This window comes from Heterocephalus glaber, unplaced genomic scaffold (assembly GCF_053883595.1).
Source record: "Heterocephalus glaber isolate CG9 unplaced genomic scaffold, H.glaber_assembly_v1.0 deba00001688, whole genome shotgun sequence".
Classification (NCBI taxonomy): domain Eukaryota; kingdom Metazoa; phylum Chordata; class Mammalia; order Rodentia; family Bathyergidae; genus Heterocephalus; species Heterocephalus glaber.
In genome coordinates, this window is record NW_028258413.1 from 6,023,989 (window position 1) to 6,050,356 (window position 26,368).

Genomic DNA, 26,368 nt, shown 5'->3' on the forward strand with positions numbered 1-26,368 from the left:
AAATTTGGATTTCTTGCAAATTTGGCAGTTGGTAGGATTTGTGAGTTCTTTCCATATTCTGGATATTTTCCCTGTCATACGAATAACTGGAAGTACTTTCTGCTCTTCTGCAGGTGGACTGTGTACTCTCTTGGTTGTGTCCTGGGCTGAGCAGAAACTTTTCAGATTGGTGGAACCCTATTTGTCCCTTTTTGCTTTTGGTTCCTGTGCTTTTGGGGCCCTGTCCGGAAAATCATCACCTATATCAAGTATTAAAGTGTTTCCCTTACTATTTCTTCTACGAGTTTCAGTCGTTACATTATGGTCTTCGATTCACTTTAGTTAACTTTTGTACAGGGTGAGGGATAGAGGTCGAGTTTCGATCTTCTGCATGTGGGTATCCAGTATTCCCACCAAGATTTGTTAAAGAGCTGCATGTATTTGCCAATGGATGTTTTTGGCATTTTACCCCCGACACCCCGCACTGAACTCAGGACCTTGCACTTGCCAGGCAGGCGTGGCACCACTGAGCTACATCCTTGGCACTTTTTTTTTTGAGACTCAGTTGGCTGTAGATGCATGAGTTTATTTCTAGGTTTTCTATTCTGTTCTGCTGTTCTGTGTGTTTTTTGATGCCAATAATATGCTATTTTGATTACTGTGGCTCTCAAAATCAGCAGTTGTGATGCATTCAGTTTTGCTCTTTTTGCTCCAAATTGCTTTCACTATTTAGGGTCTTTTGTTCCATATGAATTTTAGGATTGTTTTTACCAGTGCTGTGAAAACTTTCCTTGGTGTAGGGATTTCACTGAATCTGTAGAGCAGATTGAGTAGTATGGAAATTTTAACAATTTCTTCTAACCCATGAATATGGACATCTTTCCATCTTTTAATATTTCCCATTTCTTTCATCACTACTTTGTAATTTTCATTGTAGAGGCCTTTTACTTTCTTAGTTTATTCCTAGATACTTTATTATTTTGTGCCTATTGTGAATAAGAATGCTTTAATGATTTTTCTCAGCAAATTCATTATTGGTATATGGAAAAGCTACTGATTTTTGTACACTGATTTTGTATCTTGCTATTTTAATGAATTTTTAAATCAGTTCTTAGAATCTTTCTTTTTTTTAATTTTTATTTTTTGGTACCGGGGATTGAACTCAGGTCCTTGCGCTTGCGAGGCAGGCACAGCACCACTGAGCTAAATCCCAGGTCTCTTAGAATCTCTAGATGGGTCTTTTTGGCATTTAAGTAGAGAGCCATATCATCTGCATAGAAGGATAATTTGACTTCCCTATTTGCTTGCATTTTGTTTCATTGGTTTGCCAAATTGCTCTGGCTAAAACTTCTAGTTCTAGAAGGCTAAGAACAGTGAGAGTGAATACCCTTGTCATGTTCCTGACCTCAGAGGAAGTGTTTTCAGCTTTTCCCCATTCAATGTGATATTGGCTGAGGGTTTCTTGTACATAGTCTTTATTATGTAGAGGTATGATCCTCTATCCCTAATTTATAGAGGAATTTATCATGAATGCATACTCAATTTTAGCAGATGCTCTCCTGAATCAATTGAGATGATGTATGATTTTTAATCCTTTATTTTGTTGATGTGTTATATTGATTTGGAATTATTGAGCCATTCCATTGGGATGAAACAAACTTCATCATGGTGTATGAGCCTTTTGATGCACTGTTAAATTCATTTTTCCAGTATTTTGCATCTATATTCATCACAGATATTTCTTTCTCAATTGGGCAAGAGAAAGAAATAAAACGTATACAAACAAGAAAGAAGGAAGTCAAGCTATCTCTGTTTGCAGAAAATGTCATATAAATGGAAAAATGAAAAAATTCAAAAATTCACCTAAAGACTCTCAGAACTGTGAAATTCATTAAAGCATTAGCAGGATACAAAAATCACTAGTTTTTCTATACACCAATGTTGTAGTTTATGTCTAGATGTCCCCCCTAAAGCCTCACGGTGATATAGAAGAGGTATAACTCCCAACCTGCTAGATATCAGATGTGCTGAGTCCATGGCCCCTGAAATCAAAGAATGAATTCCAAAGGACAAAGGGGGCTAAGAGTAGGAAAGTTTTATTGGGGAATAGGAATAGCTCCTGAGAGACAGCAGGGGTCCTGAGCAGGTGGCTGCATGGCCTCTCCATGTAGAATTACTTATAGGCAAGTGGGGTAGAGGATTATCTTAATTGTTTAGTGGTTGCCTGTTACTGGAGGCTCTATGGATTTTAAATGACCAATTGGGACTCAGGCTCTCTAGTTCAGTTCTTTCACGCTATAAACTGGGACCTCAGAAGGAACCCGTTCATTTGTATTATAATTTCCTGGGCTGGGGATTTAGCTCAGTGGTTCCACCGCCTGCCTTGCAAGCACAAGGTCCCGAGTTTGATTCCTGGTACAAAAAAACAAAACAAAACAAAAACCGTTGTATTATAATTTCCTCAAAATTCAGGATCTTGGAGTGCCTTAATCTTAGTAGGGAGTGGGCTGCCTTCCTTGTTGCCTGAGGAAATTGATTCTTTGTCCAAAGTCTTAGTTCACTATCTGTTCTGAATGTTTATCAGTATGGCTGGTCAACATACTCTAGCTGTGACCCTGCCACTGACTGTTGTCCTCCTCATACGATTGCTAAATAACCCGTCTTCTGCAGTGGGGTTGTGGGTGGGGCTTTTGGAGGGACTGGATGCTAGGGCATCAGAGCTGACTTGCTATAGCAGTGTGGGCCTCACAGTCTCCTGACCCCACCCCACCCCACCACAGCATGAAAAGCCCCGAAGAAAGAACATTTGTCAAGTCTGTATGTAGGGAACAGCAGCTACTTGAAGGAGTGAATGTTGGTCTAATAACTGAAGAAATCTGTGAGAAATCAGCTGGCAAGAGAGAGGGGGATTTAAGCAGGTGGCGTCCAATGTATGAGAACAAAAGGGTCTTTCTTCTTTGCAACTGAAGTATGCTGGGAAAATGGCAATAGTGCAATTGCAGTTAATGCTTTCCTGAGCGTCTCGTGTCTGTGTTCTCGCTGTAATAACTAGCGTGTATTTTTGCAGGAAGGAAGGGGTGCGGACACAATGTGCACCAACCCCTCACGGATCCAATGAGGGAGGCGAGTGCGGAAGAAGCTCTGAGCGCTTCCCTGACCTTCAGCGTGTAAAGAGGCTCCGAAGCCCTCGCTCTTGCTGGGTACTCGCTTCCCGATGGCTTTTGAAACAAGGGTCCCCACTGAAAATTCTGTGTCCTCTGGCATAGTGACCCTTCTCGTGTGGCTGGGATTAGGCAGCAGTCAGAACTAAGCTAGGGTGACCCAAAGTGGGAAGGTTTTTCTGAACGGTGAACCGAGCAGTGAGCGAGAAGCAGCAAGCGGCGCCGAGTGCAGGGACCGGTCCTGCTGCCCACTGCCCGCCTGCACGGGGAGGTTGTTTGTCCACAGCAGTTCTGGAAGTGGACCTTTGTGTCCCCAGCTGTTTGTTTCTGTCCCAGTCCCCTGTGGCCTCCTCAGCTACCCCCTGGCACCCCAGCCTCTGTGGCTGGCTGGCTCAGGACAAGGCCTGGGCAGAAAAGCTTTGGGCCTGTTGTATGTAGTTCTCCCCACCCCTGGGCAGTGGAGACTTCACATGGAAGTGGGGAGGTTTCCACGGTCGGTCCAGCCACATGACTGGTGGAGGCATGAGGGTGGGCACCAGGTCAGGTCCTGAGGGCTGAAGTTTAAAGAAAAACAAAAATAGATCCCCCCTTTTTTTTTGGTACTGGGGATCCAACTTGGGACCTTGTGCTTGCGAGGCAGGCGGTGGAACCCCTGAGCTACCCCACCCCCACCCCATCCCTCTTTAACAGTGATGTTGCTTCTTTTCGTAAAATGCTGGCTTGGAGCAGAGTCCTGGATGAAGCTCCCAGGCAGAGCCCAAAGGTTGCTAAATGCTCGTCATTTCGAGGGTTGAAATACATTTGGCCCTGAATGAACAGAAAGGGAACCAGGGACCTGGGATTCTGACTGTGGTGGCTCCAGTGACTTCTCTGCCAGTCTGGGTCAGGGTCCACGTGGGGTGGGAGGACCCCAGTTTGGGGGCTCTCAGGCCTTCTCCCTCCTCGGCACGCCTCTCTTGCCTGCTTCCTGGTGAGCACAGGAGGGCGGGACAGGAAGCCGAGTCTGAGGCCGAGATGGCCTCAGTCTGAGCTCCTGAGACTCAGGGCCGCACATCACCACCCCGTTCCTCACTTCCTGTCTGCACCCACCATGGGAGCAGGCTGCTAAGCAGGCTGGGAAACATGAGCCAACATGGAGACTAGAGATACGGCCCTGACTGCATATTGGTTTGGATGTATTTATCTATCTGTGGTTTTTGGGGGGATAGGATTTTGATACATATTTCAGGCTGGCTCTGAGCTTCCTATGTAGCCCAGGCTGGCCTTGAAGTCAGTCATCCTCCTGCCTCAGCCTCAGTGCTGGGATTCCAGGCGTGCACCTGTATACCTGGCAACTGTTTGACAAAGCTATCTGAAAAGTTCTTTATTAATCCATGCTTGTGGTACATGATTATTATGGGGAGCTGGTTCCTGGACATACCTTTTATTTTTGTCACCTGTCCCTTACATCTTTCCCTGCTCCTTCAGACTCTTGGTCCCCTTACCATCTGCAAAAGCACTATTTCCCTTTTTCCCCATTAACAGATGATCAGATAAACAATGGAGTACTACTCTGCCATAAAGGATGAACTAGAGACTTTCACAAGGTGCATGCACCTTGAGACCATAATATTAAACAAAATAGGTCAGATACACAAGCTTACATATCACATGTGTTCTCTTATATGAGAAACTAAAAATATATATGAAGAACAAAATAAAAGATAAATAGGAAGTAGAGAGACCTTTTTCCAATCAATGAGTAAAAGGTTATCTTAAATTTTTTTTCATTCTCTTTAACCTCAAAGAGGTGGCAGACCTCAGGAAGTATACGGACACTTTGAGTGCATTAAATAAATATAAATTTTATTAAAAACACTCACATAGCATTATCAGGAATGATATAATAATAAACAGCTTTCAAATAACCTGCATTCATAACATTACAATACTTTACAGTATTTATAACCATCCTTAGATTTTACAAACAAACCAAACATCTCATGAGAATGAAATGACTGTTAAAAAAATAAAGCATAGAAAAATGCACACAGTTCATTATCTTAGTGTCCAAATGCAAACATTTCCTACCAAAGTTAGCCACTAGCTTTTAAAGTGAACTATACATCACTGTGCGTCAATAAAGATGAAAAATTCATTCAAGTAAAGTTGCCACCACTGAAGCATTTTCAAATATGGCTATAGAGTCAACCTGACATTCCTATATAAGCAAACTGCAGACTGGCTTTTCATTCATTCTGAGGCAGGCTAGATATGTACAATCAGAGATCTGATATTTACAATACACTCTACTTCCTTCCTACCTAACTTCTTCCCACCTACCTGAACTACACTTCCTGCTCTAGTTGGCCAGCAGTTTGAAAATGGCAGTGGATGACACGGTCACCAAACAATCATTGGATGGTTCACTCAACATCACCAAACCCATGTGCAGTGCTTTGGGTTGGAGATTATGGTTTATGGAAAACAATAACCATGTGATTTGGATCCAAAGCAAATGGCTTAAAAATGCTTATAAATTGGACACAGCCATAAACTTGAGAGCTTTTTAAAGACAAAAATCATCTTAGAAAGATTTGGCCGATAGAAACTAAAGGCCCCCACTGATTAAAGATTTGACCAATAAAACCCCAAAGTCTGCAGTGATTAAAAGATTTAACCAATAAAACCCAAGAGTTTCCACTGATTAAGAATTTATCTGAAAAGCTAGTAAGCAAAAATGTACTTAGCGCTAAATGTAATTGTACAGTCCTACTGGATACCACGCCTTGTGTTAGGCCCACCTGTCGAAGTCCTCATGAAGTATTTGCTGGTACTGACTAGATCACAAGGACTTTATGGAGAGTTGACATATTCTGGCCAACAGCTACTTCCCAAACTCCTAGCTTACAATTTTCCCTTTATCAGCTCAGTGCATTCTATTTTCATGTAATTTCTTTTCCTCCTTGAAACAGTCAAAAAAATTCTCCAAACTTTTCGTTATAATTAACAGCCAACACATTTACAAGTTAGTCTTATATCAGTACATGTACAAAATAGGAGGGATTCAAAATAAAATGGTTAAATCCCTGAAAAAGAATATATTAACCTAGAACAATTGTACACAAACACAGATGATGTGTTGGCGTAAGGGGGAACATGAGCTGAAATATCCCTGATTTTTTAAAACAAAAAGGTCAAAGTTCAAGTTATACTTGCTAAAAATCAAGTATTGGAAAAAAAGGTATTTTTAATAATTAAAAAAAAGACTTGGAAAAATGATGGTACATAACGCTATAAGCTTTCACTCTCGGTTCAAAATCCTATTGCCAAACTAGTGCTGAGGTATATGGCAAGTAGAAACATCACTCAACCCTTTTGTGAATTTTCAGCTCACATTAGGATAACATTGTAGCAGGCTGAGTAGCACCATCGTGATGTGAGTTCGAATTCAATTCCATGTATATGTATATATTTTTTACAGTACTAAAATACTAAAGCATCGCGTTAAAAAAGTTTTGTTTACAATTTAATTTACTATACAACTCTTGCACTTCTTTATACAAATTAATTTTAAAACCACTACAGCAAACCAGCTGCCTGTTTTGTTTATTTATTTTCTCTTCAACCAACAGACACACACAGAACTAACCCTGTTTATTCATCTTTTGCCGGACTCAGTCCACTCAATCTTCCTGCTGAGGAGGACACTTAAGCTAAGACATGATGACATCCCAAGGTATAGAATTACCAACACAAAAGCAGATGGCTGTTCAGCTTCTGGAGCGTAGAGCACGCTAGAAGAGTGTAGGCTCGAGTGGACATCTGGCTAATTATGACCTGTGTCTACCAGAGTTCTTACAGCTGACATGTCTGAGCAATGAACTTGTCTCACAACTTTGTAGAAAACTGTTTTACAGTATAGCACGTAAGGTGAGCACCAGAAAACGTGTTTTTTGTGGACCGACTCTTCCTTCAATCCAGCACGCCTCATTGCGGATTTCACTGGCTGTGTTAACAGTGAACACGATTGCTCATCAACAGATGTGACCAAAAGCAAAAATGTTTTAAAAGCTTTCCTTGTTTCCTTTTCAAAAAAATTTCGTCCTCAAATGAAAGTAAACTTTTGTTTTTAAACGTCTCAGTACCTTAGCATTGTTCAAGTTGCCAAAGCTTAGGTAGGCAAAGTGCTTCTAAAACGCCACTTAAAATATTTATACCTATACCTGTATGTGCACATATACAAAGGTGGGTGTATAGATGTACATATATATATGTTTATTGTCCTACAGGACGTCACTGGGTGAGCAAAATCCAGAGGCCTTTACAATGTCCACGTTTTAAAAACTACGCTTGTGTAAGAACAGGTAATTCAGGATAAAAACTTGAATGCAAAGGCACCCCCTTTCTTCTGGGGTACTGGAGTACATTGGTAGCATCTCAATGAAAAAAGGCATTAAATTTTCAGCTATGAAAGACACCATTTTCTTAGCACCATTTCGTAGAACACCCAAACAAATTCAGTGTTTTGCTGCTATTCATGTATGCTTCCTGTAGCTATTTTGATAAATAAAAGTTAATATTAAGATTACAGTAAGGACTGCATGTGAAAAACCATAATTCCAGTATTTCAGTACAACATAGATTCAGCACCAGATGGTATTTTAAGATTCCTGCCACTGTAATACTACAGTACTTGATTTGTGTTCCATGATTATGCAAACTTGCTATTATTCAAAGTGGTCACAGATGTGTAGACTTTGGGGGCGGGATCACATTTACATAGCATCTCGTCCACAACAGAACCAGTGTTTAACAACGCAAACCCTGGAGCACCTTCCTCCCTGGCCCGTGCTCGTTGCATAGACAGCTTTGGTCTTTTTCCGGGGTGCCAGCTGCAGCCGGGCAGTGGGTCCCAGTGCATCGGAGAGGCCCGGCTCGCTCCGCGGCGGAGGCGGAGGCGGAGGCGGCTCCCGGGAGCGCTGTGACCCAGCGGCCGGGCCGCCTCACATGTACCTGTTGTAAGGCCCCGTGACCCGCGTGAAGGCATAGGGCGCCGTGGTGACCGTGGAGTCGGTGGTGGCTGAGCTGGTCTTCTCGGCCAGAGACTTGACGAAGCGCAGGTAGGGGGGCGCCTGCGGCTCAGGCGGCTCGGCCAGCTCCCGCTTCACCTTCTTGCCGTGGGCCTTGTGGGCCACAGGGTCGGGCCCCTGCTTCCCGCACTCCTCCTCCTTCTCCCGGGCCTTCTCTGCCATCTTGGCCTCCCAGAGCGCCAGGCCGTGCTTGGGCTCGTTCATGCTCTTGTGCTGGTAGAAGACGAGCGAGACCCTGGCGGGGTGGGTCCTGTTGGGGTTGTTCAAGGGGGTGGTGGCGTGGAGCTCGCGCTTGGCACACTCGATGAGGATGGACCCGTGGGTGGGGGCCACGGCCACGCCCCCGATGTCGGGGTCCAGGAAGCTCTGCTCACTGTCTGACCACACCTCGTCGTCCTCGGCTCTGGGAGCCAGAACCATGCCCCGTTTCTCCAGACTGCGGGCCTCACTTAACCTGGGCAGCACCGCCTGCGTGGACGCTGGGCTGCCCTGGGGGACCCCGGTGGGCATCCGGGGCAGCCCGTTGGCTGTGTGGGGCAGCACGGCATTCTCCTTGCTCTGCAGGCGCAGGGCATGCAGGGAGCTGCTGATGCTGCCGGCCACTGTGCTGTAGCTCCTGTGGCTCGGGACCAGGTGGGAAGCTGGGTGGTACTCCCCATTCTTACAGTCCACATTGGCACCGCCCAGGCTAGGTGGGCATCTGGAGGGGGCGCCCACCAAGTGGCCGTCCATCTCGTGGGGGGTGTAAGGCGGAAAGGGCCCTGTGTGGTGGATGCTGGGTCGCAGGGCGCAGGTGCTGAAGGCACCGCCCTGCCTGTTTGGGTTCCCACAGCCCAAGAACTTGGAGGGGAAACCCTGGGTGTTTCCGAACCTCTGCTGGTAGAGGGTGTGGATGGGTGGGAGGTTCAGCTTGGTAAGATGCTCTGGGGTCCGGTACCTGTACAGATCCATGGGCTGGGCCTGGGAGGAGTAGGAGCCCAGATAGTGGGAGCAGCTGTCCATGGACACAGTCCCGTTGCACTGATAGGCTGGGTACTGGTTATTCTGGTTTAAGAGCCCAGGGTAGGGGCTCCTGGGATTAGGAGAGCTCAAACACGAACCTGCAGCTTGGGGTGAGGAGGAATTGATGCTCACGGGGCTGGTTCCTCTGTACATGTCTGCCGCGGGGGAAGAGTTGGGGTAAGGACTGACGGGGCTGGGCCGTCTCACGTGCAGCCCGGGGGCGCCAGTGGAGTAGGCACCGGTGGACTCTGGCTGGGGCTTCCTGGGCAAGCTGTGCTGCAGCGGCTCTGGGGTCTGGGGCAGGGGCACAGCTGGTCCTGAGAGTCGCAGCAGTTCTGTGGAAAAGGGAGAGCAGAATACGCATGCTTGTCAAGGATGTTTACACGCAGGTGAGAAAGGCTGCTGTGAGTGATTCCCAGCTCCTCCACACCAGTGCAGTCAGCCGGGGTTCTGGTCATAGCACATCGAAGGCGGGCCCGGAGCTCTGGGCCATTGGAGTTCTGAGCAAACACCTCTGCCTCCCCCTCCCCTCCACAGCCCCCTCCTCTAGTGCTTCTGTAAGGCCCAGCAATCATCAGGTGCCCTGTGAATGAGGTTCATAGCCAGCTCCTCGCCCTACTGCTAAGGGCCCGGAGGGGAGCAAACACATCTCCTTCAAACTTCATTCGCCCCGGCCTGGTGCACACTCATAAGGTATAAAATTAAAATGCAGTAGCATCAGTTTTGCGATGGAAGATAGAACAATGTTTTAAGACAAAAAATGACTTTTGTTTAAAAATACAAAGCAGCCAATATAATTAGCAAACCCTACTTCATGACAAGGCTTTCCAGGATTGAAATTCATGTGGTTGTAGATAGTACTGTAAAGAAACGTTCATCTTGGTAGGTGAAGCTTTCAAAAGTCCTATTTCTGCTTCCTAACTGCACTCGTAAAGTCACCCGGGTTAATAACAATGAGTAAGTGGGGCTGCAGTGACAGTTTTGAGACCTGGGCTGATAATTATCTGCAGGAAAATAGCAGTGGGAAGGGACCAGACCTGAGCTCTGACTGGTTCTGCCTTACGGACAATGTAAAGGAGCCATCAGAGATTGAATGGGCTTGACTTTTTCATGGAAGGCAAGGAATCGACACAGCATCTTTGGCTTATTCTAAATAACTTAGTTTCCCTGAGCTTGGAAATGAAGCAGCTAGGAAGTGTGACTTTATCAAGCAGAAATGGCTGCTGCTTAGCAAACTGGGACAATGGACTTGAAAGATAAACATTTTTTGTAGTTAATTTGGATTTCTTTTTAGTACCAACTGCAGACAGAAGGCCAAGGGCTACAGCAAGAGCATAGGAACTTAGTATGGATCAATGATGCTGCATTGCCACAGTGAGGTATATCCTATTTTGAGGGGTAAGAGATTTAGAGAACAGCTCCTAAGCTACAGGCTCATTGCTTCTCAGGAAAAGGATCTTTTTCAAACATATCAATAAATGGTGCTGTTTTAGTCATCTAGGTTTATTAGGTTTTTCTTCTCCTTCATTGCATCTTTTTGTCATCAATGTTTGATTTTTTTCATTTTGGAAGAATTTACTTGTAGGACTCTTGCTACATTTTTGCTGCCGCACCCAAGCTGCAGGTCTTGTCCCTGGCTTACTGCCCATGTCTGCAAGCGCATGGCTGCCCTGCCCTGCCAGGTTAATCCCGGTCTCCTTCTATCATTTTTCTTTCAGTTTATTATGGAATAAATCCGTCAACCTGGGGTTGGTGGTGCATTATCCCCGAGGGGAGAACCTGGCCCTTGCTACAATTAGGGGAGGTTCTGGTTCGGCCAAGGCCAGGATCCAATGCAGCCTCCTGGGGGATTCCCCAAGGCCAGGGCTGCTCAGGCGCACGCCTGTCACACAGACCATACCCTGCTTACCTGTCAGCTGCTTGGCCTGGCCCGCGGTCTCCACCTGCTTCGTCCTCGAGGCCGCCTTTTCCTTCTCGGTCTTAATGGTGTTGTTCTCCAGCAAGGCCAGCTTCTCAGCTGCTGCTTTCTTGGCCTCCAGCTTCCTCTGTCTGCAGGTCTTGGCCGGCTCTGCCAGCATCCTGACCTTCCGCCGAAAGGAGGTCAGCACCTCGATGGCGCCACTGCGCATCTTCTCCTCCTGAGCCTCCGCACTCCCGAACTCGTCCACGTCGGAGATTTTGTACAGGGGCAGCACGTGCAGCTGCTCATCCTCGGGCACTACTCCGAATTCTCGATTGTCTTCCCTCGTGAGTGTGCACACCTGGTGGGCAAGGGAGACTTTATGGCTCAGGGGCAGGTCCCTGAGCAGTGTGGACGTGCACTTCCTATCTCAGCCCGCAGGCTTGTGCTGGGGCAGCGGCCGCCATGCTGCTGTGCAACCCAATAACTTACAAATGCAGATGGCGTCAAAATGGTGCTGGGAGAGATTCACAGTGCTGCCCTTTCTGTTGCTGTCTGAGTCTATGCAGCCTGAAGTCTGACTTCATAGACTTCCGCCCCCCAGAGGAAGCCACGCTCCTACTATAAAAATGAAGGAGGCCAGCTCTGCTTTTCCTGCTTCAGAAATGGGAGGGACAGATTGGGGCTTCTTCTACAAATGACCTTCCCAGGCCGTGGTGTCACCATTGCCTGGTCTAGTTTTGTGCACAGAGAAGTATCACCTCTTTCTTCACACCTGACTCCCAAAGCTCTGTTTAAGGAATTCATTGTGTTCAAGATGCCTCGAAAGCCACCAGCGTGAAGATGTGAAGAATGAAAAACTGGAGACTGGGTTGATACCGGTTATACGCACCTAATACTTTCTACTTCCCTCTGTTCTCCATTAAACCTAACTCAGCGTTTCTCTTTGGTCTCAGGGCTTTTCTGAAATTACCACCACATACAACAAAACCCCGAAGCTGCCTTTTTTGCTTTGATAAATTAATGACTTTTTTGGTAGTCACAGCATCCTGGTTTTGATGAAAGCTTGTTTAATGGCAGTGTTTAGTATTTAGGGTTTTTAAGGACAGGGTGGTGTAGAATCACTGGAAGCCACCAGGGAAAGGGAGGTGACCCTTTGCCGGTGACTGGTGACTGTGATAAGAACTGGGACCTGAGGCAGTGGGGACACTGTCACTTTTCCACATTCCTGTTTCTAGGCACCTGGTTACTTTTTCCTCACATACAGGTGAATCCTTATCCTACTCCTATCCACTGCTGCCTTCCGTCCCACACAATGAGGCTGTGGTTGGCCTCAGGCAATTTCCTCAGTTCTGAACTCTGTCCTCCTCTTCCTGCTAGTGCAGGTCCCCTTCCCGGAATCCAGGCCAGCTCCTAATATGAGCAGCTCTCGGGGTAGTCGGCGATGCTTCCCGAAGTCAGGGTGGGCTCTCCGGGGTCTTCAAACAGGCCTGTGGCCAATCTGCCTTGAGCCTCTGCTAGCAATCAGAGTGGTTTCTGCATTTTCAAGGGGCTAAATTAAATACCTAATCTTTCCGTTTACAGTTTTCCAAGTTCTGATGTAGGCCATCACACTAACACTGTCTCTGCTTCTCAGCAAAACTTTACTCCTCAAAGCGCCTGGCTGTCATTTACCACTCACCTGAGTTCACTGCCACCCTTTACTGCCTGGGATTGATTAGTCACCTTCAGTCCCCCCACACCTTCCTCAGCTCTGTCTACACCTGGGTTGGTGATGCCTTGGGGAGAGTCATGTATCGATGGATTTCTCAGCAGGACTTTCTTTTGTTCTTTTTGAGACAAGGTCTCACTGTGTGGCCTGGGCTGGTCTGGAACTCATAAGCCCCCCCCAATGACCTTCCTGTCTCAGCCTCCTGAGTAGCTGGGACTATCAACATGTGGCACCATGCCCAGCTCTGAGATTTTTCCTCCTGTCTGCACCATGGACAGCCTTGGGCAGTGGGGAGTAGGCACCTCTCTCTGACTTTATCGAGTTCTTCTCCTTGAAGCTGCAACCTAAGCCCCCTTCCTCCGCACCCCGTGTGACCTTGAGTGGAGTGGGTCTGCTGCACCATGGCCGGGCACCCCACACACAGTGACAGTGGCAGTGTGTCCATCTGCGTCTGTTCCCGCAGCAATGCACGCTGGCTTGGAATGCTTTTCAGTTTGACTGCAGGTAACTCATCGTGCAGACAGAGCACTGAAGGGGGAGCCATTCCCGGTGGCTTAGACCCTGGCTTAGATTCGCAACGAGATGCCCCAGCCCTCCTGTACTTGTTGGTATAGTTCCCAGCACTGTGAAGCCAGTTAGGAGGAGTGGGCCTTGCCCAGAAAGAGCTCCAGGTGACGGCAGCTCACCCCAGACTCACCAGTGTGCTGCCGTTGTGCATGTTGTGCAGGTCCCGGTGGGCATGGGCGCAGAAGTCCAAGCAGGCGGTGACCCCCGAGAATGGGCGTCCCTCCTTCAGCCCCAGCCGGCAGTCGGGGGCTCTGTGTTCCAGCTCCACCTGAGAGACGGGGGTGGGTGTGAGGTGGGGATGGGCCTCCCAGCTGACAGGAGCCCTCCGCAGTGCTTGGGCTGTGTCCAACTTTTAGGAAAATTCTGGGCCTGACATCCAGGAACACAATGACCCAAAACAGCAGATTCCTGAACCCAGGGAAGTCTGCATTTCGTTACTGGGGTGTAACTGACAGCCTTCAGGGGGTTCTGTATCCTGGGTCTACCCCGGGCTCACACAGCCGTCAAGTGCTCTGCCAACTGGCTGCATTCGCAGCCCCCCGATTATTGTTCTTAAGCAGCAGGTGTGCTCTAGGTGAGCACTTTTCTCATGCATCCACGTCCATGTCCACAGGCCCACTGCTGCACACAAATCTAATTTCCACTGGGCACCTGAGTTTCCCTCATGCACCTTTGGAACTCATGTCTCCCGCTCTGTCTCCACACAGCAGCAGATTTGCTTTCTGCTGCCACAGATTGCTTTGCACTTTAAACGGGTCCACTAGAACTGAATTTTTATATATCTGTGAAGTGCTAAGGTTGCTTCTTGGGTGGGTGGGTGGGTGGGTGTGCATGCCCTATGGCTATCCAACTGTTCACACACCACTGGATAAGAACATCCTTTTCTGCCTCAACTGCCGTTGTTAAAATCAGGTGATGGCTTTTGTTGGGTCTACTTATGAACTCTTTCTAATCCATGGGTGCATAATGGTGAGTGTGCACAATCTGTCTCAATTACTAGCAGGGTGTTGGTGATCTTGGAATTGAGTGCTATAGCCCTTCCAACTGTGCTCCCCAAAAAACCGAGTATTCCAGGTCCTGTGTGTGTACATATATATGAGCACAAATACACCGCAATACCTTGGTTCACAAATGCTTCTGTTTGCAAACAACTTGGTTCGCATTCAGCAAATTTTGCTCCCATTCTCGAACACTGCATTGGGTGGTGAACACAACCATGGCAACCTTCTCCAAAATTATGGAAAGAATTAAGTTTGTGAACCAAGGTACCACTGTATACTGTATTTTTTTTCCATTTTGTCAATTCCTTCAAAAAGCCTGCTCAGATTTTGGTATTAAACCTGTCAACTAGTTTGGGAAGAACTGACATTTAGGAATGTTTGCTCTTGTGATGGATGAACCTGGTATAACTCTCCACTTTATCAAAGAGATGTTCTTATGCCTAAGAATTCTGTATTCTTGATGCTGTTTTAGTTGGTTATTGTTATTTCCACTTTAATTACTGCTAGTATACAAAAATTATTTTTGTTCTATCACTTTGTTAAGCTCCTTTTGTTTTAGGGATTTAAGATCTCCAACACCCCTGAGCCATTCAATAAGACATTTTTCTAGCACTCGAGAGGCTGAGGAAGGAGGAATGTGGTGAGTTTAAGGTTCCCCCCCCAAAAATCTAGGTTTCTCCTTGTATGATTTTCATTTGCCCAAGCACTGCCTTTACATTTTAAGATGTGAGTTTGAGGGCCAGAAATTTAGCTCACTGGCAATCTGCCTGCCTTGCGAGTGCAAGGTCCTGAGTTCAATCCCTAGTATTGGAGGAAGAAAAATCTGACAAGATGTATGTTTGCTAGTGGTGAATTCCTTCTGCTTTTTTTTACCTCTGAGAAAAGGTATGTTTGTCTCTGAGAATTGTTTTCACTGGTCACAGATTTCTGTAGGGTTCCCCGTTTCTTTGAGTATTTGAAAGATGTTTATTTTCTTCCTTTTTGTGACAAAATCTTGTCTTTATGGTTACTTTCCACATGAAAAGTTGTTGACAAAATTCACTTCTCTGCCACTTAAATTGCAAACAAATTGATTATGATGCACCCTTCTAGGTAGTTTTCTTTGTGGCTTTTTAAAATGTAGGGTTTGCTGATATTTGTGTATTTAGGGTTATGTAGTATCATTCTGAACAAATATGAAAAGAATTAAAAAATCTCCAACTGTCCTGTGGGCCGTCAGTTACACATACTGATGTCTTGTAGGCCTCAGAGCAGGTCAGTGTTTTTCCTTGATTGTTTGTTGTCTTTACATCAAATCAGAAGCTACCCATTGCTATGTTTACAAGTTTACTAAGCTTCTGCAGTTAATATTCCACCTAGTGGATTTTCATATTTAGGGTTTATAAGTGTTTTGTTTCTAGCAGTTTTCCTGTGAGTTTCATTGTCACGGACCCCCTACCTATATTTTTTACTCAAATGAAAATATTGGAACACATTTTGGAAATTAAAATCTTGTTGTAAGTTAGAAAGCAAAATATAAAGCTCCTCAAAATATCTCTAAGTTCAGGAAATATATAAAATGGCTCAAGGTACGACAGAGCAAAATGTAATAGGAAAGAATATAAATGCTTTAAAAACTCAAGTGTGTGTGGCAGCCTGTAATAAGAGTCAAAGAGTAAAAACAATGCTTTCTTATTCTGTCCCTTTCCCCAGGAAAGCCCTTTGATTGCTAGCACCTACCAAAAAATTAAAAATCAGTCAACACAACAGAGCCAAACTTTAAAATCAGACAACATAGACTGAATTGATTTTCTTCTTTTTATAGCTTGATTTACTGCAGCATTTCATGCCCAAGTTAAACTTTTACACCAGTATGAAGGCACCCCCCCATGCTTCTCTGTGATACTGACCAAGACGTTGTAAAACTGCAGGATTGCCCCAGCATTATTACCAGCCTTTACAATAACTTTTATAGTCATGTTGCTAAAAACACGTTTGCCATAATAAAACCACTCACAAACAGGCTGTGATTAAATAAATGTGCCTGGGATGATGCCCCCAGCACAGGGAGAAAGCTCAGCCGTTTCAGTCCATGGGGGAAAGGAGAGAAGTGGGGAGATCTGCCCATTTGCTCGTCCCCACATCCCTGACCCCTCTCCACTCCCGCCCCCCCGTCCACTTCTACCTAGAGTGTGAATGGCTGCCTACAGGTGCCAGGCTGCGTCCCTCCGCCCAAAGGGACAGTCATGAAGCCATCACCGCTGTTGTCTGCTGTCACACTGCACTGGGGCTATGAGGGGTGATAAACACGGCGAGTGACCGAATTTTTAAAATCATGGTAAAAGACACATTGCCATGAATTACCCTAAAATATTCCCCTTTGTGTCCAACAAACACACTCATCCCCTTGTTTTTTTCCACTTTCTGAAGCAGCTCTGGAGTCCTCTTTCCTGCGTGTCTTTTAGAGATGTGATCAGAAATACAGTCCAAGGACAAGGCAGCTCGTAAAAACATCACACTGTGTCCTCGTGCAGCTTATTCACCAGATCTGCCACAGTGCGACAATGGCTCTTCCCCCAAAGTCAGAATGGCCAGGAAAGAGCCGTGCTTTGAACTGATTAAGGCCACTGAGGCAGCCAGGATGGCACAACTAAAGACATGCCGGAAAAGAGGACTCCAGAGCTGCTGCAGAAAGTGGCAGGGACGATGGGGAGAGTGTGTTCAAAGTCATCCTCGGGCATGGATGTGACGGGGATTAATGGCAACGTGTGCTTTAAAGTTTAACACACGCCTTGTTTTCAATGGCACTGTGGACATGCTGACGCCTAATGGAAGGGGCTTGAGCAGGGTCTCACCGCAGCTTTGGGGATCAGCCCTGAGCCCCGGACGCTTCAGCTGGTGGGAAAGGGCAGCCCCTCCTGTCCCTGACCCGAAGCCCTGCTGCAGGACCTGGGTTGGGCCCTGGGGGTCACCATGGGGCGTGTGGTCACCACCTGTCCCAGGGCTCAGCTGCAGAGGCGTCCGGAGGCAGCTGGAGACCCCTGAATGGCACGGGAGGCAGCTCACTACCAGCACTGGTGCCATCCTGCCTGGGCACAGGGGTGGCCCCCCATTAAACTAGAGGCAAAATTTAATAATGGCAAAAATGTGGAGAAAGGGGAAATCTGATATGCCACTGGTGGACAAGTAACAGAGCCATACAGAAAACACTATGTCAGCTCCTCAGTACACCAGAGACAAAAGCACCATGTGATCCAGCAACCCCACTGCTACATCCTCCTCCCAGGAAGCTAAAATCAGGGTGTCTAAGAGATGTCTGTGCAGGTTCCCTGCAGCACGCCTGGCTAGGGCCAAGGTATGGACTCAAGCCAAGTGTCCAATAGAATGAAATTCTGTAATTTGTAGTAACATGGTAACATCAAATAAGTCGGGCACTGAAAGACAAGCAGCACATATATGTGATGTGTTAAGCTAAAACGCTGACCTCAAAGTGGTGGGGAAGAGAGGAGTAGGTAGCTGGGGCCTAGGAGGGGTGGATGTCGGCAGAATAACCACTAACTGCTAACGTTCTGTTCTTCAACCCGGCAAGGTAACTGTGATGACAGTTCATCAAAACTTTGGAGCACCAAGAGAGTTTGAATGTTCCTACGGAGCACTGTGAAGCTGCAGACGTGCCAGTTACCACATTCATCACCACACATCCTGAATTGTCAATGCAGCCCAGAACTGCAGTTAGGGATGTGTCACTTAAAAATGAAAACACATTTAAAAATGCTGACAGCTCTAGAATCTCATTATCAGCCCATTCTCCTCTGAAAACTGCTTACTTCCTAGCTATTCCCAGACTGCAGCTTCTTTCTGCACTCTGCCAGCTCCTAAATCTTCCAACTTCCTCCCAGTTCTTCCTCTAACCTAGATGGATGCAAGTCAAACCATGCACATCCAAAAGGAAATTTAATACCTTACCCTATGTTTTTACCAAAATGTCACTGATTCCTGATAGTTAACAGAATCACTTGTCCAAAGCAGAAATTCGGTGGCTCCCCAAGTTCACTTTTGCTTGTCCTTACATCCAATTAGACATCACATTTTACAAATTCTACCTCAAATATTTCATGCCTAGTTTCCTTCTCACCATCCTCCCTGCCAATTCTTTATTTTTTTGTACCTGGGATTGAACTCGTGACACCTTGTTGCACTCCAAGGCCCGTGGCAGAGCGGAACCACCGAGCTAATCCCCGGGTGCCCCCTGCCAATTATTTACAGTGGAATCTAAAAATCTCCTGCCCAGCTATTACAGTAGCTTTCTTCTCTCCCATCTTACACTGATCCAAGGTACCTCTGCTTTATTTGGCTCCTTGAGTGACGTTTTTGAAATATGGATTAAATGAGTCTACCCTCCAATGTTAACCTCTAGGGCAGTAAAGAGATTTGGGATCCAGGGATATCTGAGATGTTATGTTTGTGCTTTCAGGATTAACCCTTTCTTTTACTCTCAGAAGTGTGCACAGGACTCTATCCTAGCTACTTTCACGTTTACGGTGCCAGTTAACCCCGATTCTCCTCTTGAATGCCTCAAGAGAGACCTGAGAGTGAGCCTATTGGAGGAAGTGTGTCATGGGGCATGACCTTGGAGACTGTCTCTTTCCTTTGTGGTGCTGTTTCCCCACTCTGCTTCCTGGCCACCATGAACTGAGCGAGCAGCTTTGCTTCACCATAATGTTCCTGCCTTGGAACCAGCTAACCATGGACTGAACCTTCTGAAACCATGAGCCAAATTATACCTCTGCTCTCTTAAGGTGCAGGTGTCAGGCATTTTGTCCCAGTGACAAAACCTGACTAATGACACACAGCTAACTTCTATTTTTCTGTCTCCTTTAATAAAGCAATTCTTAACCATGAGAAGCTGCATTGATGATCTTCAGAGAATAAATGGGTAACAGCTTTTGCTTGTGGCTATTACTGTTATCACTCAAACAATGGAGACTTCATAGTCTTGCCATTTTCATAAACAATTTCTGAGAAGTCACCTGTCTACCTGAAATACATATAACACATGTGACCAGAAAAACTTTATAGTGTATAGAGGCCAAACCCAACAAAATATGGCAAAATGTGACATACTGGGACACAAATGTATGCTTACAGTGCAGTATGTTTGCATTCTAGACAATCTATGAAAAACAGTAGGTCATTAAAGAAGCTACAGTTGGGGCTGCATAATTTTAATGCAATCACCAAAGTCTACTTAAGGAGGCAAAATTATCCTTGTGAGAAAAAGGGTAGGAGCTAGAACAGCTGTGAGCCTTTAAAGCTAAAAAGACCAAAATGTGCTCTTCTAGATGGTATGGCTTTCATATGGGAGAAACCAGAGAGGTTTCAGTGATTAGGAAGAGATATAAAAGTAAAGGGGAAAAAAAGTAAAGGGAAATTATGGCTTCAAAAATATTTTTGGACAGAAGTCGGTCATCAATAAAGAGTATAAATTAGTAAAACTATTGCCAGTATATATTGCAACTTACCTGATTGTTGTAGGCATCAGGTGCAAGTTTCTGGTACATTGGTGAAAGAAAAGTGGACAGGTTTTGCAAGTTAGACTCCAATTTCTCTTCCTGTATAAAATGAAGAATTCAATGCATTAGATTTTATGTCAGTTCTCTGTATATTAAAGTGGCTGTTATTCCCTCAATCGTAGGATGTAAAACATTCTTTCTTTAGATGAGTAAAAAAATGGTTTCTGTCCAAGGTTCCACAAGCCAAGCTGTGGAATAGTCTTCTACTCAGAACAAATCTAGAGGGGACCACTTGCAGTTCTATTTGTCTTTATCAGAAACAGTCGTGTTGTTAAGATGATGTACTTATCTGCTATCACCTAGTTCTGTGTTGAGTATCTATCTGTGTACCATCTTTGCATGCAGCTAGCTATAGATCTCTTCTGGGTTGAGGAGGTGAATGAAACCCGAGCTCTTCCAGGGGTCACATTTTCCACCTCACTGTCTGTCACCTGCCGAGGAAGAGGCACATTCAAAGGGTCAAATTGTTTAAGTGCTGGGAGGAACTAAACTTTGAAGGTGGGCAGTTTCTGGGTGCAGTGCTTCTACCTCTGCTAGCCTGGGTTAAGATGAACAGTGGTTTCCGTGGGAGGCAGAGCTTTCCGTGTGGAAATCATGTTAACTAAGTATGTTCTCATTTCTGAAAAGCCCAGGACACATAAATAATACATTTCCATTGAAAAAAGTTTATGTCCCAATTTCAAGAGCTTCTGTACTTTACTATGCCTTTGTTTACGATTATACTCACAAATAATAAACTCATGACATTTTCCTTTTAGAGAAACACATCAATATTACAATATCTGTAGCATAAATCTTAATTATACCTGAAATCCAAAAGTATAAGGTGTATGGAGACCAGAAATTTGGTCAGATCTGAAGGCTCAATATATTGATATCTGTTCCTTCCTCTTTTGGATACTGAGGGGTGAATTCAGGAATTTGCACATGCTGATAAGCAACTGTTCTGCCAGTGCGCTACATCCCCAGCTCTTTTACTCTGAGACAAGGTCTCACTACGTTGCTCAGGTTGGCCTCAAACCTGTGATCCTCCTGCCTTACCCTGAGTAGCTGGGATGACAAGCACGTACTACCATTTCCGACAAAATAATGAGATTTTCTGACCAGTTAACATATTCTAGACCATGTGCTACCTTAAATGTTGTTAAATTTGATAACAATTTTAAAACAGTATTTTAAGTAATATATACTCTGGAGGAAAGAAAAATGCCAATGGCTTCCCTGAGAAATCAATGTTCATTTCAACTGCACATTTACATTAAAATTTACATTTCAGTTACTTGAGTAAATTCATTATGGTGCAGCATGGAAATATCACCAGAAATGGATTTTGAACGTGGCAGTCACGAACATGACTTCTGTAACTCAGAGTCAACAGGTAAAAGGAATCACCAATCCTCATTTAGTTTAAACAGTGAAGACCTAGCCCTGTAAAACTCGGGACCAACATAACCAATAAATACAGGATGCCAAAATAAAAAGAACTGATGTTGCTCAAATTGTCAAGCTCTAACTATTACTTTGGTATAACATAGCTACATTCATACAATCACACTGTGTTCAGCTTAGTCAAAATCGTACTCATCTGGGATGAAATTCCCTGTTAATGAGACCCCAGGAGAACAGGTCCTGTTGTTCACTGCATCCACCTGACAGTTCTCTAGAAAAAACAGGCTGTGTGTCAGGAAATCAGCCAACCTCTTTTGGGTCATCTCCAACCAGCTTGAACTTCCTGGGGACCTTGCTTCGGGCGAACTTGCAGCCGTTGTAGTACATGCTCCATGAACAGCCGAAAGAGAAGGAGGCGCCACAGGTCTCTGGATCCAGCCCCTGACACGCACACGTTCTCCTGCAAAGGCAAAGCAGCTGGTTCAAGACTGGGGAAAGCAGTTTCTGGCACAGCGCACCAGGCTCCCATTCCGAAGGTGGCATGCAGAATAAATGCAGAAAGCAGGTTTCTACACTCTGAAAAGAATTCAGATGGAAACCACACCCTGGGCACAACTAGTTCAATTTTAAAACGATTTAAAAACACTTTGCAGAAACAACCAAATTCTCTTGGGCTGGGTTTGTAGCTCAGTCACAGGAATAGCACTTGCCCTGCATGTACAAAGCCCTGGATTCAACCCTTGGTACTACAAAACAAGTAACCTTTCACTACAGTACAATAAACAGAAAACTATACATAAGCTTATACTTTGAAAATGTTAAAAAAAAAAAAAAAACATGTTCCAGTTACTCAGAAGGCTGAGGCAGGAGAATCACAAGTTTGAGGTCAGCCTATACAATTTAGTGAGACCTTGCCTCAAAATGAAAAGGGCGCGAGTCGTAGCTCAGTGCTGGAGCACTTGCCAGCATGACTAGGCCCTGGGTTTATCCTCAGTGTCCTCCCCCAGAAAAGACACAATTCCCTAATGGAGTACAACGAGGCACAAAGCGCCACGCCAAGACGGAACACTTACTACACAGCACAATCTCTTCTCCTCTCCTCTGGGCCCTGTCTTGGCAGTAATTTCTCTCAGAAGAGATTTGTTTTGTTTATAGTTATACTTGATCTGTACACATGATGGTGACCATACAGTCCCAGTTAGATATTTGACTGGCCTAGCCTATCCCTCTTCTGGGTTATCTTCCTGAAAGGGTTAAAGACATTGTGTTACAGTGATCCCTCCATCCTCAGTTGCAGCAGCACAACTCATAACAGGTAAATCTTGGAAGCAGCCTGTATCTCCATTGACAGATGCGTGGATAAAGAAAAGGCGGCGTTTACACACAGTGGAGCACTACTCTGGCATAAAGATAAACTTGAGTCATGTGTAGGAAAATGGATGCACCTTGAGATTATAACGTTAAGTGAAATAAATCAGACACACAAGCATAAGCATTACATGGCTGATCTCTTACAGGAGAAATCCATGTTATAAATAAAGAGCAAAATAAAAGACAGATAACAGAAAGTAGGGAGATACAGTTCCTCAAATGGGAAGGGGATCAAGGGGGGAGGGGAGGGGAGAAAGGGCAACGAAAAGGAATTAAAAGGTGTTTTGTACATGTACCAACTCCACACAAGGAATGGCAACATTATGTACTGCAAGCATGTGCTAATAAAAATAAACACATGTGTGAATAATGAAATATCAAACCAAGAGAGAAAACTACATTTAAGTAGTCTTTGAGAATTATTTTGAAATTACATGCATTGTACATAAAGATTTCAAAAGAATTTCAGTGTAACATAACCTGCAATCTTTACCATGGAAAGAAAAATACACATGGTCTTCCATGCTTGTAATCCCAACACTCAAGAGGCTGAGGCAGAAGGATCACAAGTTTGAGGCCAGCCTGATATATATAGCTTTATATCCTGTCTCAGAAAACCAACCAACAAAGGAACACAGGGAACAAAAAAATTCAAATTTTCTTTCTTAAAAACAATTTACCTATGTCTGTCCTTGAGAAAGCCCCAAATAAATAACTTCTTAGGAAAACCATACCTGCTCAGGGTGAGATTTCCAAATATGATTTTCCATTGAAATGAACATAGGTCTAAATCTCCGAAATTTGATAACTAAAGACCCTAATCATCCATCTATTCTGCCATATGCCTCTAGATGATTCAATGATAGCCAGTTTATAAGGGACAATTTTTTTTAAAAAATTTCAGCTAGGGCCGAGTTATTTAGCTCAGAGCCCACTGCCTGCCTCGCAAGCACAAGGTCCCAAGTTCGATCCCCAGTACCAGAAAAGTACAAATTGCCAATAAGTATATGAAAAAATATTCAGCATTTTGGGGTGGGAATTTAGCTCAGTGGTTCTGACACCTGCCCTGCAAGCGCAAGTTCAATCCCCCAAGTTCAATCCCCGGTACAAAAACAAAAGTAGGAAAAAAAAATTTCAGCTAGTAAATGCACAAAGAATGTTACAGTTGTACAGAAATTACCATTAGGTGTCAGCAAGAATGGTAGATTAAAAATCTTTTAAATTTTCTCCTCCATAAAATCAATGAGATGAATCAACTTTTCAGAAATCTGGACAAAAGGCTTGCAGCAATATTCTGAGTTTGTACAAGAAAAAAATCAAAAGGGTTGGAGGGGCAGCTCAGTGGTACAGTGCTTGCCTATTGTGCATGAGGCCCCAGCTCTGATTCCGAGAACCATAAACAGACCTAGAGTTTCAGTAAGAAGTATCAGCTTGGTGGTGTTTTTAACTCATCCTATGTTCATCCTCCCTTCAGCTCCATGGTAGCCTTGAAAACAAACAGCACATTTGTGATGAAAATCAAGTAGCCTGGCAAACACTGGAGGGCACCAAATGGGTTGGCCAGTGTCCAGAGCTCTGTTCCCAGGGCACTGACATTATGGGACCTCTTTAGTGGTTCCCTGGAAGACCTCACTGGTCAGGTTACCTTCACTTGATCTGACTTTGGACCACACTTAATGTATCCAGCCTTTTCCCACATGGAGGCATTGTTAAAAATAGCTGCAGGCAATTGTTGAATATTGCCACTGCCTGAGATGGTGAATAACAATTGGAGCAAAAAATAAGATAACCAAAAAAAATCAAGGGCTAAGAATGTTCCTCCGTGATAGAATGCTTGACTAACATGCACAAAGCCCTGGGTTCAAGCCCCAGGACACCCCTTCCTAAAAGGAAAACCTGAAAAATAAGATGTCCATAGGTGGCTTTAAAAAGCTTCAATACATTCATGGAAATCTGCATACATGTGTCAGACTATGGGCACGCTCATAGTCCTAAGGAAGCCCTCAACTCACAGCAATCTAATCTTGAGACTCTTCAGAGGCAGGGAATGAAGGCTGACCTGGTGTTATAAACAACTTGGCTGGTGTTGAATGCCTGTCCCCAGACACGTAAGATTTCCATGGCAAAGGCTGACTTGAGTTTAGCCACTCAACAAAAACTCTAATCAATAGCTGACCACTAAGCTAACCAAAGATTTCACAGGTGTACATGACAAAGACTCCAAGCTTTAAAGAGTAGTTCCAAAGATCATAAGGCAAACTAATTAATAACCAGAGACTGGAAAAAATTCAGGGGTGAATAGGAATGTGATTTTCAGTGTTATCACATATATTGTTTAAAATGTCCAGTTTTCAATAACCTATTAAGACACCCACAAAAAAAGTATGGTCCATATAGACAAAGGAAAGTGATCAAGAGAAGCTATCTTTGAAGTTCATATGTAACTTCTAGACAAAGACTCTAAATCAGCTATTTCAACTACGGCCAAAGAACTAGGAAAAACTGTTTCCGTAACTAATAAAGGAAGAAAGCAGAATTATCAAGAGATTTTTAAAAAAACCACAGAAATGGATAATAATGAAACAAACAATCTGGAGCTGAGAAGTGCAATAACTACAAAAATTCATGAGAACTGTTAAACATAAATTTAGGTGCTCCAGGGAGTGTATATTCCCACGAGCGGGGTATGAGTCCCTTTGATCCACACCCTTGCCAGCTTTCTTTTCTTTTTGGTGCCAGGGATTGAACTCGCAACTTTGCACTTTCGAGGCAGGCGGTGGAACCACTGAGCTAGATCCCCGGCTCCAGCTTTATTTTCTTACTATCATGCTTCTTCTGAGATGAGATGGTATCCCACTGTGGCCTTGATGTGCATTTTCCTGATGACTTATGATGTTGGTCACTTTTTTGTGTATTTACTGGGTATTTGTATTTCTTCTTTGCTGATCATCTGCCCATTTGAAATTTGGATTTCTTGCAAATTTGGCAGTTGGTAGGATTTGTGAGTTCTTTCCATATTCTGGATATTTTCCCTGTCATACGAATAACTGGAAGTACTTTCTGCTCTTCTGCAGGTGGACTGTGTACTCTCTTGGTTGTGTCCTGGGCTGAGCAGAAACTTTTCAGATTGGTGGAACCCTATTTGTCCCTTTTTGCTTTTGGTTCCTGTGCTTTTGGGGCCCTGTCCGGAAAATCATCACCTATATCAAGTATTAAAGTGTTTCCCTTACTATTTCTTCTACGAGTTTCAGTCGTTACATTATGGTCTTCGATTCACTTTAGTTAACTTTTGTACAGGGTGAGGGATAGAGGTCGAGTTTCGATCTTCTGCATGTGGGTATCCAGTATTCCCACCAAGATTTGTTAAAGAGCTGCATGTATTTGCCAATGGATGTTTTTGGCATTTTACCCCCGACACCCCGCACTGAACTCAGGACCTTGCACTTGCCAGGCAGGCGTGGCACCACTGAGCTACATCCTTGGCACTTTTTTTTTTGAGACTCAGTTGGCTGTAGATGCATGAGTTTATTTCTAGGTTTTCTATTCTGTTCTGCTGTTCTGTGTGTTTTTTGATGCCAATAATATGCTATTTTGATTACTGTGGCTCTCAAAATCAGCAGTTGTGATGCATTCAGTTTTGCTCTTTTTGCTCCAAATTGCTTT

The 26,368-nt window shown here is 44.7% G+C and overlaps 1 protein-coding gene and 1 long non-coding RNA gene across 2 annotated transcripts in view; one reads left to right on the forward strand and one right to left on the reverse strand.

Moving 5' to 3' along the window:
- Nucleotides 1–12,055, forward strand: part of LOC110346007 (uncharacterized) — a 50,764-nt gene extending 38,709 nt beyond the window's left edge. The window contains exon 3 of the long non-coding RNA XR_002389760.2: nucleotides 11,254–12,055. This is a non-coding gene — a long non-coding RNA (uncharacterized LOC110346007). The remainder of the gene's footprint in view (nucleotides 1–11,253) is intronic.
- LOC147821901 (methylcytosine dioxygenase TET2-like) lies at nucleotides 4,940–25,298 on the reverse strand. Its single transcript, XM_087198858.1, has 5 exons — nucleotides 21,644–25,298; nucleotides 19,895–19,984; nucleotides 13,523–13,660; nucleotides 11,124–11,475; nucleotides 4,940–9,549 (listed from the first exon to the last, which is right to left on the reverse strand). Exons 1-5 carry the CDS (start codon nucleotides 21,875–21,877, stop codon nucleotides 8,126–8,128), a joined length of 2,238 nt encoding a protein of 745 aa, XP_087054984.1. The 5' UTR covers nucleotides 21,878–25,298; the 3' UTR covers nucleotides 4,940–8,125.
- Nucleotides 25,299–26,368: the final 1,070 nt, after the last annotated feature.

Coding starts and splice junctions, on each gene's coding strand:
- LOC147821901 (XM_087198858.1), bottom strand. CDS start 21,877: ATGCCACCTTCGGAATGGGAGCCTGGTGCGCTGTGCCAGAAACTGCTT. Junction 13,661..19,894: donor CTGATGCCTACAACAATCAG/GTAAGTTGCAAT, acceptor CCCGTCTCTCAG/GTGGAGCTGGAACACAGAGC. Junction 11,476..13,522: donor TGCACAACGGCAGCACACTG/GTGAGTCTGGGG, acceptor CTTGCCCACCAG/GTGTGCACACTCACGAGGGA.